This window comes from Lingula anatina, chromosome 1 (genome assembly GCF_051362555.1).
Source record: "Lingula anatina isolate TDL-2025a chromosome 1, LinAna3.0, whole genome shotgun sequence".
NCBI classification, from domain to species: domain Eukaryota; kingdom Metazoa; phylum Brachiopoda; class Lingulata; order Lingulida; family Lingulidae; genus Lingula; species Lingula anatina.
In genome coordinates, this window is record NC_141767.1 from 61590109 (window position 1) to 61607583 (window position 17475).

The 17475-nt window shown below is 36.2% G+C and overlaps 2 protein-coding genes across 4 annotated transcripts in view; one reads left to right on the top strand and one right to left on the bottom strand.

The window, feature by feature from the left end:
* The first annotated feature begins 43 nt into the window (after positions 1-43).
* On the top strand, positions 44-10835 carry LOC106154625 (GPN-loop GTPase 1). 2 transcript variants are annotated; one of them, XM_013529032.2, is made up of 12 exons: positions 44-225; positions 2703-2796; positions 3027-3066; positions 6523-6589; positions 6819-6856; positions 7113-7191; positions 7541-7681; positions 8188-8334; positions 8564-8646; positions 8871-8992; positions 9602-9712; positions 10187-10835. In XM_013529032.2, the coding sequence occupies exons 1-12, from the start codon at positions 79-81 to the stop codon at positions 10288-10290; spliced, it is 1173 nt and encodes a 390-aa protein (XP_013384486.2). In that variant the 5' UTR covers positions 44-78; the 3' UTR covers positions 10291-10835. The 2 variants fall into 2 exon arrangements, with proteins under 2 accessions (XP_013384486.2, XP_013384493.1); XM_013529039.3 differs by lacking the exon at positions 44-225 and adding an exon at positions 254-435.
* The window catches only part of LOC106154616 (uncharacterized), a 34286-nt gene continuing 27594 nt past the window's right edge, over positions 10784-17475 (bottom strand). Inside the window, exons 2-7 of one of the 2 annotated variants that reach the window (XM_013529021.2) lie at positions 15618-15708; positions 14087-14454; positions 13572-13716; positions 12750-12859; positions 12233-12364; positions 10784-11928 (exon numbers count right to left, since the gene is read on the bottom strand). In XM_013529021.2, coding sequence (XP_013384475.2) covers positions 10900-11928; positions 12233-12364; positions 12750-12859; positions 13572-13716; positions 14087-14359 — 1689 coding nt within the window. In that variant the 5' untranslated portion in view covers positions 14360-14454; positions 15618-15708 and the 3' untranslated portion in view covers positions 10784-10899. Of the gene's footprint in view, positions 11929-12232; positions 12365-12749; positions 12860-13092; positions 13518-13571; positions 13717-14086; positions 14455-15617; positions 15709-17475 lie in introns of those variants that run through there. The other variant, XM_086999221.1, reaches the window with a different exon arrangement.

Below are 17475 nucleotides of genomic sequence, written 5' to 3' on the forward strand. Positions count from 1 at the left end.
ATTTTGTAGTTTTATTACGTCTTCCAATAAAAATCATATACGAATTTATCTCTCGAAAAAGTACTGAACTCTGTAACAATGGCAACATCCGCTGGCGAAAGCATGGGTTCAACACAGGAGGAAAAAAGCGACACTGCAACAGGTGGAATGCAGGATAAATCATCAAAACCAACTGTAATAATTATACTTGGAATGGCAGGCTCAGGAAAGACGACATTTGTTCAGGTACGCTCAGTTCATATCTTTGCATTAGATTAGATAATCACAAAAGCACTTGAGTCTTGAAGAGGAGAATTTGATTAAAGTGAACCAAAACTCTCGCTCGGCAGACACCTAGAGCTGTCATTAGACATAAATACCAAAGAAAACAAGACCTAAAGAAGTAACCCTGGAACAGTCTACGCAAGTCTACGATAGGACAAAAAGCTTGAATCGGTTAAGTATTGTTACACGAATTTGATAAAATCGCAATAAATATAATATTGTTTTAACATAAATTAAAAATAATATTAAAGTAAAAATAAACTAGCAATTGAACTTTGAAGTTTCACATTCTTACTTAAATGCCAAATACAGTGCAATGCAATGCAACACGGTGCAATATACTAGAGAAAACAATTCTGGGGGCACTTCAACAACTTCTCTTGTCATCAAAACTTAAGTGAAATATATCACTAGGTAATTAAAATTGTTGATACAACTTAACAAATCGACATGGCTTATGTATTGTTGGGTCATCCACCATGTTTGCCAGTGGCTCTTTTTCACAATATGGCAGATGACCCATGATACCAGGGGGTGGAAACATGTTACTTTTATGATTAATACGAGCCTGGTCTCGGAACAACACAGCACAATACACTTGGGTTGTAACTTTCAGGGGCAATTAGGGCTTTGCCTTTGCGGCACACATTGTTCAAAACTAAAAACTGATATCTACTAGTACTACCAGTGGCTTCATTAGTAACAGTTGCACAATTCATGTTTTTTTTTGTCTGTGCGTACATACCCTGAAAAGGGTAAGCTTCTTTGACGAGAACAATGGCAGTTTCTCACCCCTCTCTAGGAGTACCCCTGATAACGGGTCATACTGATTTACCTAGTATTATATTTCACTTTTATATCGCTCTGTTTACTTGCGACTGGGCTTTTTCTCATCTTTTTGATTTTTTATCATGTGTGGTCAAATTTTCTGGTTCATAAGCTTCCATTTAATAATACTTAACAGATCTTGGTCTGTTATTTTTCTTTTTATTAAGATTGACTATTGTTGTTTTCTAAAGTCGTTTTCCATGGTTTTTAGGTTCATCTACCAATTAAGACATGGCTGGCAACTTTACTTTTGAAAATTTAAAAAAAACTAAAAAGAAAAAAGCATAAGACTAGCCCAATTTTGATCATAATTATTAGTACTAGTATTGTTTAGTTTTACATTATAGAGTTTAATCAACACAGTGTGTGTACATTATAACATTGTAGAGTTTAATCAACACAGTGTGTGTTATGGAATATGTCTTTGATCATATCAAATAATCTCACTTTTGTTTACAATGAAAAACTAAAAAGAACTTTGATTGGTTACTTCAGTATACTTATATATTTCTAACACAAGGCAAAAATAAATCAAAACTGATTTATGTTTAACTGAAAATTTGTGATGCATAGATTCAGTCATCCAAATCCACTTGCTTGTCTACAATTCTCTTACTTAATATTTTCATAAAGGTTGTTTCAATTGATATCTTTTTAGTCTCTAATTATATTTAAAGATATGATATGATATGATACTTTTTAGGTGTTTACAAGATCTATGTGTAGATTTTGATCTATTATAGTAGGCGATAGAAAACAATAAATAACCAAAAGCTTCAGTATAATGTGCAGATATGAAGAGCAAACATCAAATTTTTTGGCGGTGATGTTTGAAGGAATGTCTAACACTTCAGAATTTCACGAGTTGTTCATCATCACATCTTGATACTGTGATGCCAGTTGCTTTCATGCTATAACTAAGTGAGTACTTTTCTTTTTAAAACGGATTTATAGTTGCATGACTTGTTACAGAACTGCCAGTAAAGTCTGTCGTTTGGGTTTGTTTGTCCCGTCAAATAACAATTACCCACAATCGGTCTTTCACTTATTGCGTGCACAGCAATCCTTTTTCTGTAGCCATGGCGTTGAATTGTTGTTAAAACAAAAGTTGTATAGATCCTGACAAAGAAAAATGAAAAATGTGACTAAGTATGCACTGCTCTTGAGGTAAAACCACCCCCTGGTATTATCAACAAATCAAAATATGTTTTCAATTGGTAGTGCATAGTGCATTTTCTAAAAGCAGTGCATATCATCAACTATTAAATAGGAGTAAATGCAGTTTTTCAAAACTTGTCTCAATCAGCAGTTAAATCCATTGGCTTTAAAACAGAAGGTAGGGTGGCAGACCATGGGAAAAAAAGGTAAACTTGAAGATGTTCCATTCCAACTACAAGTGGAGGAGGAAGTACTGATTTATTTCCACTGTACATCTTACCACAACAGTGAACATCAGACATGTAGATAAGAATGCCAAAGGTTATTATTATTATTATTTATTTTATTTTATTATTTTTTTAGAGAGAGAGAGAGAGAGCCCTCTCCTAAGGTTCCATGTGCAGTAAAAGATATCAATTGATATTGTTCATAGTTCTTATTTTTCATTTCAGAGAATAACGGCACATCTTCATACTAAGAAAACCCCACCTTATGTCATTAATTTAGACCCAGCTGTTCATGAAGTACCATACCCTGCCAACATAGGTAATGACCCATTATAAATGTACAGTGGTTGTGTAAGTTTAAATGTATCATAAAGTCACTTGGGAATCACTGACATTGTGTACTTTTCTGGTGAAATGAAGAGAAAAGATTTGCTTGGAACATCATGCTTTATGAATATTTTTTCTTTTGATATAAAAAGAAAACAAGAAACCTTTGCTTTTATATGTAATGGATTGGATCACTGATTACCTCATTTATTTCTTTTACAGATATAAGAGACACAGTGAATTACAAGGAAGTAATGAAACAGCATCCTTTTTTATTTAAGATATATACAATTTATAAACTTACAGATCAATGCTTATTGTACCACCAGCGTTAGCGCTGGCGGTACACATGGTTTCGGTCTCGTCCGGATCGTTCCGCCGGCTCCGCCGGCTCCGCCGGACGGCTACCGTTACCGCTTCTCCTCCTAGACGGTAAGGCCCCCCATACCCATCTCATGGATTTAGGTCACCTATAATCTCAACTCGTTCCACGTAAAATTTGGGCTTTGTCGGTATTGGGGTCTGGGTGTGGCACTCATTGCAATGCACCCTTGTCCAAAAATGGCAAAATTAAATGCTAATTATCTACCCTACGGAAGGAGTTACGGGAAAAATTTCTACAGACGGCTTTCCAAAAGTCATATGTGTAGATTTCAAATATACCCTCGGATTTGACCTTTGACCTTTACTTCAAGGTCAAATGGGCCAAAATTTTCAAAAAAATGAAATTTTTTACGAAAAAAAAATTTTTTGCCCTGTTATTCAGACACCACACAGACTTAACCAATAATATTATTGGAAAGTGTTACCCTTCAGGTCATCTTTCATCTCCGTGAATTTGGGGTCAATCGGTGCATTTTCACAGGAGTAGCGGCCATAAGATACCGAAACTGAAAACTGTCTCTAATTCGGGAACCGTTAATGCTAGAGACCCATTCTTTTTTGCATTTTGTAGAGCATGTAAAGCCCAACACTGGAGGTGGTCTCGGTTTTTTTGTATTCCATACGGTTTTCGAGTTACGCTGTATCAAAAAGTACATATTGGTGGTGAAAGGAAAATGTACGGAAGCCCACTGGTGCCATATGTAGAAAAAAAAATTATCTCGAAATTTCGAGATACTATTTTGAAATTTGAACAAAAAAATTTACCACCAGCGTTAGCGCTGGCGGTACACATGGTTTCCGTCCCGTCCGGTCCGTTCGCCGGCTCCGCCGCCATGTTACCGTTACCGCTTCTCCTCCTAGACGGTAAGGGCCCCCGTACCCATCTCATGGATTTAGGTCACCTATAATCTCAACTCGTTCCACGTAAAATTTGGGCTTTGTCGGTATTGGGGTCTGGGTGTGGCACTCATTGCAATGCACCCTTGTCTAAAAATGGCAAAATTAAATGCTAATTATCTACCCTACAGAAGGAGTTACGGGAAAAATTTCTATAGACGGCTTTCCAAAAGTCATATGTGTAGATTTCAAATATACCCTCGGATTTGACCTTTGACCTTTACTTCAAGGTCAAATGGGTCAAAATTTTCAAAAAAATGAAATTTTTTACGAAAAAAAAATTTTTTGCCCTGTTATTCAGACGCCACACAGACTTAACCAATAATATTATTGGAAAGTGTTACCCTTCAGGTCATCTTTCATCTCCGTGAATTTGGGGTCAATCGGTGCATTTTCACAGGAGTAGCGGCCATAAGATACCGAAACTGAAAACTGTCTCTAATTCGGGAACCGTTAATGCTAGAGACCCATTCTTTTTTGCATTTTGTAGAGCATGTAAAGCCCAACACTGGAGGTGGTCTCAGTTTTTTTGTATTCCATACGGTTTTCGAGTTACGCTGTATCAGAAAGTACATATTGGTGGGGAAAGGAAAATGTACGGAAGCCGACTGGTGCCATATGTAGAAAAAAAAATTATCTCGAAATTTCGAGATACTATTTTGAAATTTGAACAAAAAAAAAATTATCTCGAAATTTCGAGATAGCATTTTGATATTTGAGCAAAAAAATTTATCTCGAAATTTCGAGATAGTATTTTGAAATTTGAACAAAAAAAATGCTATCTCGAAATTTCGAGATAATTTTTTTTTTCAACATATGGCACCAGTCGGCTTCCGTAAAAATGTGCAGTACGGTAATGGATAATAAATTTTGAACTCCGGAAAAATAAAACATAATGCTTGGCAAAGCAGACAACTTGTGGTCAAAAATGACATTATTTTATCAAATTTAAACTTCTGCAACTTCAGAGAACCTCCCATTTCAAGAACTTTGACCAAAATGACCTTTTCTTTATTTTAATTAATTTTTTCTGTAGGAAATTTATGGCACATTATGGTAACTCCAAAATTATAACATTTAGTCCCTTATATCTCCAAAACTGGCAGAGATAGGTCCATAGTTACTATTGAAGTTGAATAGGAAGTCATATACTGGCAATTTTACTGTGACCTTGACATTGACCTTTGACCTACTTTTCACCTTGAACTGAACTTTGCAAAATTTGCTTCCCTTTTATCTCCAAAACTGGCAGAGATAGGTCCATAGTTACTATTGAACTTGCATAGGAAGTCATATACTGGCAATTTTACTGTGACCTTGAAATTGACCTTTGACCTTCTTTTCACCATGAACTGAACTTTGCAAATTTTGCTTCCCTTTTATCTCCAAAACTGGCAGAGATAGGTCCATAGTTACTATTGAAGTTGAATAGGAAGTCATATACTGGCAATCTAAATGTGACCTTGAAATTGACCTTTGACCTACTTTTCACCATGAACTGAACTTTGCAAATTTTGCTTCCCTTTTATCTCCAAAACTGGCAGAGATAGGTCCATAGTTACTATTGAAGTTGAATAGGAAGTCATATACTGGCAATCTTACTGTGACCTTGAAATTGACCTTTGACCTACTTTTCACCATGAACTGAACTTTGCAAATTTTGCTTCCCTTTTATCTCCAAAACTGGCAGAGATAGGTCCATAGTTACTATTGAAGTTGGATAGGAAGTCATATACTGGCAATTTACTGTGACCTTGAAATTGACCTTTGACCTACCTTACAATGAACTTAACTTTGATTGCACCATTTTTAGTTATATATATTTTTTGCATATTTTGAAAATTCTTGTTGATTGCATTTTTACAGCTTGTCAAGCACAAGACTGGTGGCTGCACCCCTTATTTTGTGTATGTGGGGGTCTATACGAATGCGCTTGCTCCAGCTGGTGGTACAATATTCGGAGGCGGTATCGCCTCTCTGATCCTCTAGTTTTCTAATAGTATGACTATGTTTCAGAATGATTTTGAAATACTATATAATTAACTTCTTCACACACATCTTGGCATGTATGTATGCTGAAGTATAGAATTGGAATATACAACTGTGCGTTCAATATGCATACTTTGGGAATTTACTTTTTAAATTATTCCTGAAGTAATTTTTGTTTTGTTGTCATTCTTAAGTTTCTGAGTAATACCATAGTTCGTGTTTACTTAAGGTCTTTTTGTAGCTGTTCATTTGTCACTCTAAGTCATTTTAACAGTAAGTCTTTATTGGATAAAATATGATAAACAAAGAGTCAGTTTATCAGCGTCTTGTGTTTCATACTTTTAATGATTTGCATTATTATATTACAGCCCTACTTATAAGATGCTTAGATTTATTTTTCATTTGATAAAGCAATATTTTGAGAAGTTTAACTCCTTAACTCATACAGATATAAACTTGGACCTAATGGAGGAATAGTGACTTCGCTGAATCTGTTTGCCACACAGTTTCATGAGGTAAGAAATTTTGATCTGAAGGACTAATGCTTCTATAAGCACCATGTAAACACCAAAATATTTCTTTTACTGGGAGTTCAAAGTTGATGCAATGTGAATATTTTGAGAATAATCTTTTTTTGTTGTTGTTGTTGTTGTAAACATAAAACCAATTTAATTTGAAAAATAAGAGAGAAATAAAAAAACGAATGTATTTATCAAGTGTTCAAGGTCTTCTGCATATTTGTAGGTGATGAAATTTGTGGAAAAAAGAGGGAAAGAATGCAGGTGAGTCTCAAAAAGCCATCCTTATTCTGTAAGGTTAAAAACCTGGAAAAGTTTGACTACTGAAATACAATCTGTCAGATAGTTTATGTTTTGATTTCATCTGTAATAATGTACTTTTATCCTTTTTGAACAACCAAAAAAACACTTATGTTATGACCTGTTATGATAAGCCAATAAGGCACCACCAAAACTGGCATTTGCAAATTTCTATTTTACTAGTGGTATTTTTATAGTAGTAATACTGTTTGATTCCCAGGTATGTCTTGTTGGACACCCCAGGTCAGTTAGAGGTCTTCACTTGGTCAGCTTCTGGTAGTATAGTCACAGAGACACTGGTAAGTAACAACAAGTGTGAAGATATTTCTGATTTGGTATATGTATATGTAACTGAATAAGAATTCATATGTATTTGCGTTTGCACATAATATGTAAAAGTAATGTTATTGATCAGTATAGTCAGGTTCAGTACTTAAAGCTGGTGCCCATATGTAAAACCCACCCCAACCAACCAATTTCTGATGAAATATTGGCAACTTATTATACTTCTTATCATTGTGTCTTTTTTTCACTCTCAATGAATTCTTTATCATTCCAAAGTTATCATATATACAAAACTTTTGGCTTTTTTGTTCTGTAAAAGTGATAACATATCTTTAAAAATGGACAAAACTCTCTCATTTCTAGGCATCTACTTTTCCAACAGTTGTTGTGTATGTGATGGACACAGCCCGGAGTGTGAATCCAGTCACCTTTATGTCCAACATGCTGTATGCCTGTAGTATTCTTTACAAAACCAAGTTACCATTTGTGATAGCAATGAACAAGGTGCGGTGTTTGGAAACACATTTCAATTAAGAACTAAATGGTGATGTTGATATCTTTTTCGATGGTGAATTTTTCTGATATATATGGAGGCACACAAAATTTTGATAGCTAATTGCTTCTTTGACATTGAGCATTACCGTATGTCATCCCACTTTTCGCAATATGTAAAGACTGCATTTCAAGTCCTACTGGCATCAATCCTGTCTCTGAAGTGTTCTGTTTTAGCACTGCTGTGAATTGTGTTGATTCAGCACTGCTTTATTGATTGTCATCTATAAGCGGGTTCATTCATACATTTGATGCCATTTAATCAAGATGTATGTACTCCATTAAGGTGAATCTGTTATTAAAATGCGCACAGGACCCATTAAAAGCTTGCCTACATCCGTGGTTGCAGTCAGTATCTAATTGAGATGACAGTATTGATTTTTATCTCCATCTGATTATATGCCACTCAGAATATGAATTTGTTGATGTTCATTTGTATCCCATTTGCTGCATTCCAGACTGATATTGTGGATCATAGATTTGCTGTAGAGTGGATGACAGATTTTGAAGCATTTCAAGATGCTTTGAACCAGGAGACATCTTATGTGTCTAACCTAACAAGATCTATGAGTTTAGTACTTGATGAATTTTACAGCAATCTCAGGGTATGCTGCCATTACAATTGCAGGATAATGTTAAGTGTTTTATCACCTGATTTGATAATTTTAAAAATGCAAGATTAAGAATAGGTTGTATAGTTATTGGTAACTTGGACTTCCATCTTTCATTGCAGTTGACTTGAAGTTCTTGTGCATTTTCCCCATTTTTATTTCGCGTCTTCTATTTTTACGCACTGTGTTGAGGTAAAAAATACAATATATTTTTCTTTTTCAGACTGTAGGTGTTTCTGCTGTTACTGGTGCAGGAATTCAAGAGTTCTTTGCAGCAATTGAAGAAGCAGCAGCTGAGTATGAAAGGTAAAAAGAAATGTTTGCTTATATTTAAATAATGAATTTTGTTCATAAAGGATGATGAAGAGAATATGATATGTGCATATGCAGGTTAATGTACTTAAAATCAAGAAAGGTTACCATGAACTTTTTGTTTATATCTGATTTAGATACGTGAATGAAAAATCTGGGGATTTAAAAACTGGAGACATTTTCACTTGATAATGCATCAATTTGTTCTTTTTTTCCAGTGAATACAAGCCAGCATATGAAAGATTAAGGAAGGAAAAAGAAGAAGAGACACTTGTAGAACAGGAAAAGCAACTATCACGGTTACAGAAAGACCTTGGAGCTGGAGAAGATGTTGCTATGGGTGGGCGTTCTATTGTTCAAAAACCTTTAAGATGATTTCTGTATTTTGGTTTTTGGTACACACACACATACACATACACACACACACACACATCAACTAGCAACAATACTTGTTTTGCTTTCAACCAATTTTATCTTCAAAAACATGAGAGCAACCATTGGCCATCAAAACTGTACACTGGTTGCACACTTACCCACAAAGTTTTGTTCTGTGGTGTATGAAGATATTTTCAATGGGAATTTGTAAATCATGATTGTATCACATCCTTTCTCTGTGTGCATCGAACACACTTTTTTTTGGTGATTTCTTTAAAAGAAAGTCTTTAAGATAAATATATCAAGAAAGTTCTTAAGTGTGTGCGAGTTTGACTGAGAGTGCCTTATTAACCAGGTTACATGACACATACTACTTATTTTCTACCATCAAAGCAGAAGAACAGAGGTTTACAGTCTATCAGTTCTGCCATTGATGAAGACACAACTATTGTTAAACCAGTTACAAAATTACCAGTTGCAGATGAACATGTCAGAGGTAGTTTCCAGCAATTATTTATACTTATGATGATGATGTGAAGTATTCATGAGGCTATCTTTATATTTGGCTCTTCAGTTTCTTCACTTCACTCGGAGGTAAAAAGTCGTCCACTTGGTCACGAGATGCTCCTGACCCCTGGTGGTGACAGTGACAGTGATGTCGAGGGCATGGCAGAGGAGGAAGAAGGTAGGCTGATTCTGGTGTTTTTGTGCACCCCTTCACCCCCTACATCCCCCAACCACTACCAGAAAAAAAAAATATTTGGCCATTTGTCTGGGGGGGGAATTTGGGTCAGAAATTTCTTGTAGGTTTCTTCAACTGTGATTCACCAAGACCTTTTTCTCAAGGCCATATCTCTCATAAAAATTCTGACTGAACTGAATAAAGATTTGAATTGCTATTTTTGTGTGTTCCTAAAGGTGTTTCCACAAAACACCTTTCATTACTCAGCTCCTTATTTCTGTTTTACTCTCTACTTCTAACAGTATGGTACCAGTTTAGGGGTGGGGATGAGGGTGGGGGGCATTTAGTGAGTGAAAATTATTATTTAGTGTTAGTTAACAAACTTAACATCTTAGGTACAAGATATTTAAGATTTTTGTCATTTTTTTGTGAAAAATTGTTTTGCTTAGTTTAGTATATTTCCCTTGTTTTTTTCAGATGAAGAGGAAAGAAAGGAGTATGAGTCTTTCAAGAGATTTTTAGCATCTCAGGATCAAATAAAGACATCTGTTACTACAGACGCCAAAGACCCAAAGACATGACATGCACCTTATATTTCTTGGAATCTAGCATGTCCTAAGAGGCCAAAATGGATGTAGGATGACTTGCAAGCAGATCAGACATTGTACAACAATTAGTCAATCTAGTTGATGATTTCCTTTTTTGCTTCTACAAAAGCATCATAAGGGCAGAGAGAAGAGCAAGTCGATGTTCCTGTTGATTTATAGGGTTTTCATGCTGTCTGTATGAACTGTGGGCAGACTATTTTAATGTGAATCACAGCAGTGTGCTAAGCACCAGTTGATAACACCTGCTTCTCGTGTTAACCCATTATGTGATCAAAATGCAAAGAGATAACTGCAAATGACTAGGAATAAACATATAAGATGGTAGACCCCAGAAAATAACATTCTTTTTAATTCTGCTATCCAGGATGTTATTTCAATCTAAGTAAAGGTCATAAATTTAAGTCACTTTATATGGTGAATGAATGCATGTAATTTAAGGAGAAAACAGAAAGGCAAGTGATGAAAATAACTTCAGGATAATACATTTTTATACATATAAAATATTTGTACAAAAATGATACATTTTTCTTATGCTTGATTTTTCTGTCAGACATATTTAAATCGGAGAACAATTTAAGCATTTTAAAAGGTAGATTTGTGAAAACCCTTTTTTGATCCTCTAAATCCACCCCTCCTTGCGTGTATGATTCCTTCATCAAAAAGGCTCACATTCTGTACATTTGTGTGTCTTACAGCAGGCTGACGTTTGACGACTTTCTGTAAAGGCGGCAGCTTGACAGCCTCCTTATCACAGTTATGTGCTGGACCTTCTGTATTCTCTCGGTGTAGAATTCCCATCTCTTGATTAAGTGTCTTTACAGTCTGATTTTGTTCCTTTAACTTAAGCTCCAGTTCGGTATTCGCCTCGCCCAGTTGTCTTACTTGACTTTCCAGATTATGTTTAGTTATTTCATGCTGCTGGATTTCCCGAGTGTGTGATGAAATAACATTCATCAAATGCTGAATCTGGTCACGAATGATGCCGATTTCCACTTTCGTTTTCTCCATGGGAGGGGCAGTTTCGTTTCTGAGACTCCTTTGTGATGCGCCAGCTATGCCTATTTCATCAACAAACAACATGTCACTCAGTTGGAATATCTCTTTCATTAGAGCTTTTGATTCACTTTCTACTCTCCGTACAAATAAATCTGCCGCATCATGAGCTGACTGTATAGTATCAGGGACGTTTAAGGTTTTTAGAGTGCCTTTCCTATCTTCCTCATAGAATACCCTTATATTTTCCATTTTTGCTTTGAGCTCACGTATTTTATCGATTAATCTCTCAATATTATTTTCAAGACAACTGACTTTGATGTTGTCGGGATCGGTTCTTATTGTTTCTTTTGTGGCAATACCATCATCCGCAACCTCAAGTAGACATTCTCGTGCTTGAATATTCATTTGCCGGATTTCCTGATTAAACATATTCAACCTTTCTTGTAGTCGCTTGTTATCGGAATTGGTTGAAATAGAGAATTTAACTTGCTTTTTGTATTCTTCCTTGAGCTCGGATGTAGCCTTTTGCATGAGGCCCTGAAGATTGCTTATTTGCGAGTCTTTGCCTTTACATTCTTGCTTGAGAGTTTCTAGCTGCATTCGCATCTCTGACAACTAACACAATGAAAATTGTTTTAAAAATATTCTTAAAGGTATTCAATAAGTTGAATTTCTAAAACAAAGTTTTATCTTTGGTCCCATTGCTATTAAACATACCTCTCAGCTCTTATCAATTACTGAAAAATTTCTCTCTCACACACACAAACTTTGTTGTTGTTTTTTTGCACTGTAGTTCTCTGACATTTAGCCAAATCCACCTGTGCCTATAGGAGTTCCCCAAAACCAGAAGTTAGATATTTACTCAAAGACATTCTCGTTATATGCTGCTAGAAGAAACATGGAAGGTAACATTCCTCACCTGCTTTTCTTTCTCGGTCAGTTTTTCCTTGAAATCTCCGGCTTGTTCTATCTGTTGCCTCTTGGCATCCATTGCCTTCTGCTTATCAGTAGCGCCATTTTTCCAGTCTTGTTTGTGCACTGCCTCCTTTACCTGTGTTAATGGATGGCAAATAATGGATTTCCATGAAATGTCAATAATAAATAATTCATACAGTATGCCTTTCCGCGGGAACAAACGTAGAGTGTCGTCGTCGAAATGGCGTCCTGACTGACTTGCCAGCCATAAAAAAGGTTGAATTTAAGTAGTACGAAACCTGCTCATTTAGTGGAATACAAATTATCAAGAATGGTGCAATTAAAATTTTTATGCAAGTAATGAAGCATGGCGCCGAAGCAATATGCTGATTGCTTATCAAAAAAATTGTCGTTTATTAGAATATATGCCCGAGTCGACTATCAGCAGGTGACAACTCACGAAGTAATCTAAATCATACATATCTACATATTGTGATATTTGCGAAGAGAAACAGTCTTGCCTTTTGCGCTATGTATGCGTGAAGAGTGCATATCTCCCGAGAATCGAGGCCTGTTTGAAGAGTGGGTATAAGGCGGTATAGATCCTTGTCCTCTTTCTGACTTTTTGGATCTGAAATTGAAGGAAAAAGTATTAACAGAAAATGTTATTTTCGTTCAAAATTTCCATGGGATGACTTGCGTTCATAATAATGCCCCAGTAACTATACTGAGACACAGCAAACTGTATAGGCCGGGCTGATAGGCAACCGTGATTAGCCTGCATGCAGAGAGACCGTCTTCTGAAAGATGAGTATTGCCCAAATTAACCATACGCAATCATTCATGAGAAAATGGTAGGCCTACCTGCCGTAAGTATGGGAATCGACCAAGAAACAAATCTCGGGGGTGAACTGTATCGTAACATGCACTGACTAGGACCTGTGATCAATAATGATCGAACAACCATGAATAAAAGCCAGTCTGTGTGGATGCATTTGCCGCCTATTACGCCCAGATGATCGACCATACTACTATTATAGGCTAACGATGCCTATATAGACCCCTTTTTTTTACTGGGTGGTCGTTGCGACATAATATTCGTCATGATGGATTTTAAGAATCGTTATAACATAATGCAATTTTCTTTCCTTTTAATTAGTTTTGTATTTCAAATTTTGGGCAAACATTGTTTTTATGAAGCATGGTTACGTACTGTCAGCCTGAGGAATTCATTATTTCATGATTTTAGTGTGGTGCAATTTCTAACGTGTTAAGAATCAATTTCAGGTTAATTAAGTTTGACGGCCGTTTTTACATCAATGATAAGCAAGGTTTTGTGATACCTGCAGCCTCGTCTCTCAGGTGATCTGCCAACAGCGCGTGGCCTGTCATTTGTAGCGTGTCGCATAACGTGGTATACATGTGTGCCGTTCTCAGTGGGTACACTTCCAGGAAACGAGCGTTTTGTTTTTCACGAGTTTCTTTGCTCTGCAAAAATTGAAAACACACGTCTATGGTTATATATGTATGTCCATCAGTCACAGGATTAAGTATAATTAGATGACGGCAGTTTTTAAATACACGAAAAAACTATAAAAGAAAAGGATGCTGGCTGTGCGGTCGTGCCTCGATCACATACACTGTACGTTTTTGTTTAGTAAAATCATACCTTCTGTGCCTCTACAAATATATATATATATATATATATATATATATTGATTTCATTTTAAATTTAAAAACATCGCCTCTCATAACATTTACTCTTTTATAAGGCTAAGAATGCGACAGCATGACGACGGACCGTGCAAGTCACGCCACACATTGCTACATGATATTTTTGACCCAACACCTGTATCACCTTTATGTCGCCCACCATGGAATTCGTTATCATCTTGTGTCGGACCATGACCTCGAAGAATTCAGGAGTCAGGATGATATTTTTTACCAACAAAGATTTGTTGTCTTGGATGATACTCTGGTATTTTTCTGCTTCGCTAGAAAATTGTTTATCCATGTCTTTGTTGCTTTTATTCCACTTTGAACCGTGTGGAAGTGTTGCTTTCTGTCGAGAAGCGGGGCGGGTGAAGGAATGGATCATTTTCCCGCTTAACGAGATGAACTTGCTCCACATGTACGTGTTTAAGACACTGTCTCTCAGTTTATTTGTGGTAACGTTTGCAGTTTGTAATGGTACTATTATCGTCTCTGTTTTATCGAATTCCTTTTCTAAAACGCAAGACAGGAGAAAACATGAGCAAAGTATAACAAACCATTCTTGTATTAACTGGAAACGATGGAATCTAAAATAAATTGAATTTGATCAACCATGTATTCTTAATCTAAAATTGGAAAAATAGACTGTAATTCAACATCCAAACACAGAAGTGTTTACTATAAAAGAAAACACACAAAAGGACGCAAACCATCTTTGATAAGGACACAACCTGTCAGTTACAGGTAAATATAAAGCAAATAAAAGGCGAGTGCTTCGATTTAACCCAGATTTAATACCCAAAAGCGACTAGCGTTGCTCTGATTTATGTTCATATTGACAAAGGTTTGATCGAAAAACAATATTTTACGAATTATTTTTGAAAAACAAATATAATAAAATGATAGGTGGCGTATTTTAATTATGTCTCTGCATTTTGTTTGCAAACGAAATTTGTTCACTAACAAGATCGGGGATGAGGGGGGGGGGGGGGGGGAGGGAGGACTCGAAAATTACTATATTGGTCTACCTGCTGCTTGGACTGTCTGAAGATCACGTCAGCCTCAATAAAGGCAACTTTACTCCCCCCCTCCGAAGTTTGCAACATATTGCTTGATAAAAATTAGGTTTAACAAATATTCAATTTTTTAAAAGATATTTAAAAGAAGCTGGAGGCAACATATCTCTTGATTGAAATAGCTTATATAATCGCCGCACATAAGGTAGCACCGATAATACCTGTTATTTCTTTTCAAAACTTAAAGTAAGTAAAGGGAGCAATTCATCGCCCTTTCCTTATTTTCTGACACGACTGCTATAAAGCTCTTATACATGTACAGGACGTAACGATACCCATGAAAAACTGAATGGTAGATCCTTTCCCATAACCTATCGTTTTAAAACTGTTTTTTTTTTTCATGAATATGGATATATATCTGTATAAGCGTGTGTATACAGACGTAAAATGCATTGTTTGAACTGCTCTTGTTAACATAGCATCATGATGGTACCGTTTTAAATCAGTACTTGTCTTAGTAAATATGTCACTGCACCAACAAAACGAGCCTAGATATCTATGTAAAAAGACTTACTAGTAAGATGGTATGTGACATTTGAGTCACAAATAACGTGCAAGTCACCGTAAACATCACTTTGGAAAAGAAGGGAAAATATCTACCCGAGTGTGTTTCCGTAGCTGAGTAGTCTGTGCTTCTTTACCTTCTTTTCTGGGGCTTTGATAGAGTCCTCAAAATGGTTTGCCTTTAAGTCTAAAACAAATGAGTTCTGATACAATATAGTCACAGCAAGTCTATCCGATCTTTTAATGAACTAATTTATTTTAAATTTGAAGCCTTATTATGATTATGTTGTCACCCATCTTCATGTCAACACTGCCTTGAATAAGCGTTGCATAACAAAGTTGCATTCGTGAATTGATCTTGTAGATGTCGTCTTCAATGTGCAAAGTACAATCTTAACGATATACACACAGGCAATTGTCGTGGATTTTCCCCATGAATTGATTTTCGTAAACATGTACAATGTATCTGTGCCCATAGACGCTGAAGTTTCATTTAAGAACGAAGGGCATGCATCGCGTCTTAAGACTAAGACTCATTAATTTAATATTTTAGTTTCTAAGAACTGCAGTCTACCTGGGGCATTCAGTTTGACGATTAGAGGTAAAAGCCGACAGACTGACAGTCGGTTAGAGCAGGGAATTATATCGGATCCGATATAATTCCCTGGTTAGAGCAGGTCGCATCGCATAATCAAATTTCTTGTAGTAAGATTCCAATTTGTTGCTTGATAAGAGTGTGAATAATGGTGCTTAAACCTTGCTCTACGAACCGTTAAGTTATTTATATTCTATTTTTATGGACAGACATATAGCTGGACAAAAAGCCACCACCGGCGTCTGTCTTCGCCGTTTGACATACCGTGCAGTTTACTTGATGCTATTACCACAAAAAAGTCTTCTTTATCATTCTCAAACTTATCAGGTACTATTAGGACTAAAATGCAGCTCGAGTTCGAAAACCAACCCGATTGCGTCATTTTTCTTTATGTTACGAATTTTTTTCTTGTAAATTTTTCACTTTTACACGTTGCCATTTTCAAGGCATGATTTTGATTTGCAGTCCTGTTCAAGTTACATTTTTTGAATGTCCACTATAACGGTAGTACACATTTAAATTGGTGATAACTATGCTCTTAAGCCTAGTGTGATAATTTACAAGTGAAATGAACTTTTTCTCACTTTTATCTTAAACACAAGAAAAAGAAACTGTCATTTTTTTTTTCAAACTTTCAAGAATGATTTTGGGATTAAACTACAATTTCAATAGACATGTCAATGCAAAACATAAAACAATAACTTTCTTCAATTTTTTCATAGAAGGGATTTTTATGTGGCTCCAAGATGCGTCGTCTCTTTCATGACATCACTGAGAATAAAATTTGAGTCATTTGACTCTCCAGTCAGAGTCCAGCACCCCTTGACCCTCATGGAGTTAATTTGAGTCCTATATAAGGGTCAAATTGCCCCACTACCAGAGCTTTAGACTCTCTTATCAGAGTCAACTACCCTCTGGCTCTCATGGAGTCAAGCCTCGTTTCATTACTTGTGATGGCAGTGAGCAGACGGCCTGGAGAGAACAGTTTTCATCATCCTTGGTCATTATAAACATTACTTCATTGGCCATAGTGGTTTTATGCATGAACAAGTGGTTTTCTGTGTGTTTCTGCATGCAGAACTCGTGCACTTATTACCAGCCCGGGCTTTCAGTTGCCACGCCCTTTATGTAATATGTTGGTATACAGGCCAGCAGGTTTTGTTTCCAGGTTGTAGGTTTGACCCACCAATGCATGTCACTGGTTAGGTATGCTCACTCATTGGTATATTTGTGGTATATATATGTGTGTGTGTGTTATGCTGTTTATTACCAGATTTACAAGTTGTTTGTTATTGCTGCTTCAACACCATATGTGACCGGACGGCCTAGTGGTTAGAGTATTTGACTCCTGAGCGGAAG

Coding starts and splice junctions, on each gene's coding strand:
- LOC106154625 (XM_013529032.2), top strand. CDS start 79: ATGGCAACATCCGCTGGCGAAAGCATGGGTTCAACACAGGAGGAAAAA. Junction 2,797..3,026: donor ACCATACCCTGCCAACATAG/GTAATGACCCAT, acceptor TTTCTTTTACAG/ATATAAGAGACACAGTGAAT. Junction 8,993..9,601: donor TGGAGAAGATGTTGCTATGG/GTGGGCGTTCTA, acceptor TTGGCTCTTCAG/TTTCTTCACTTCACTCGGAG.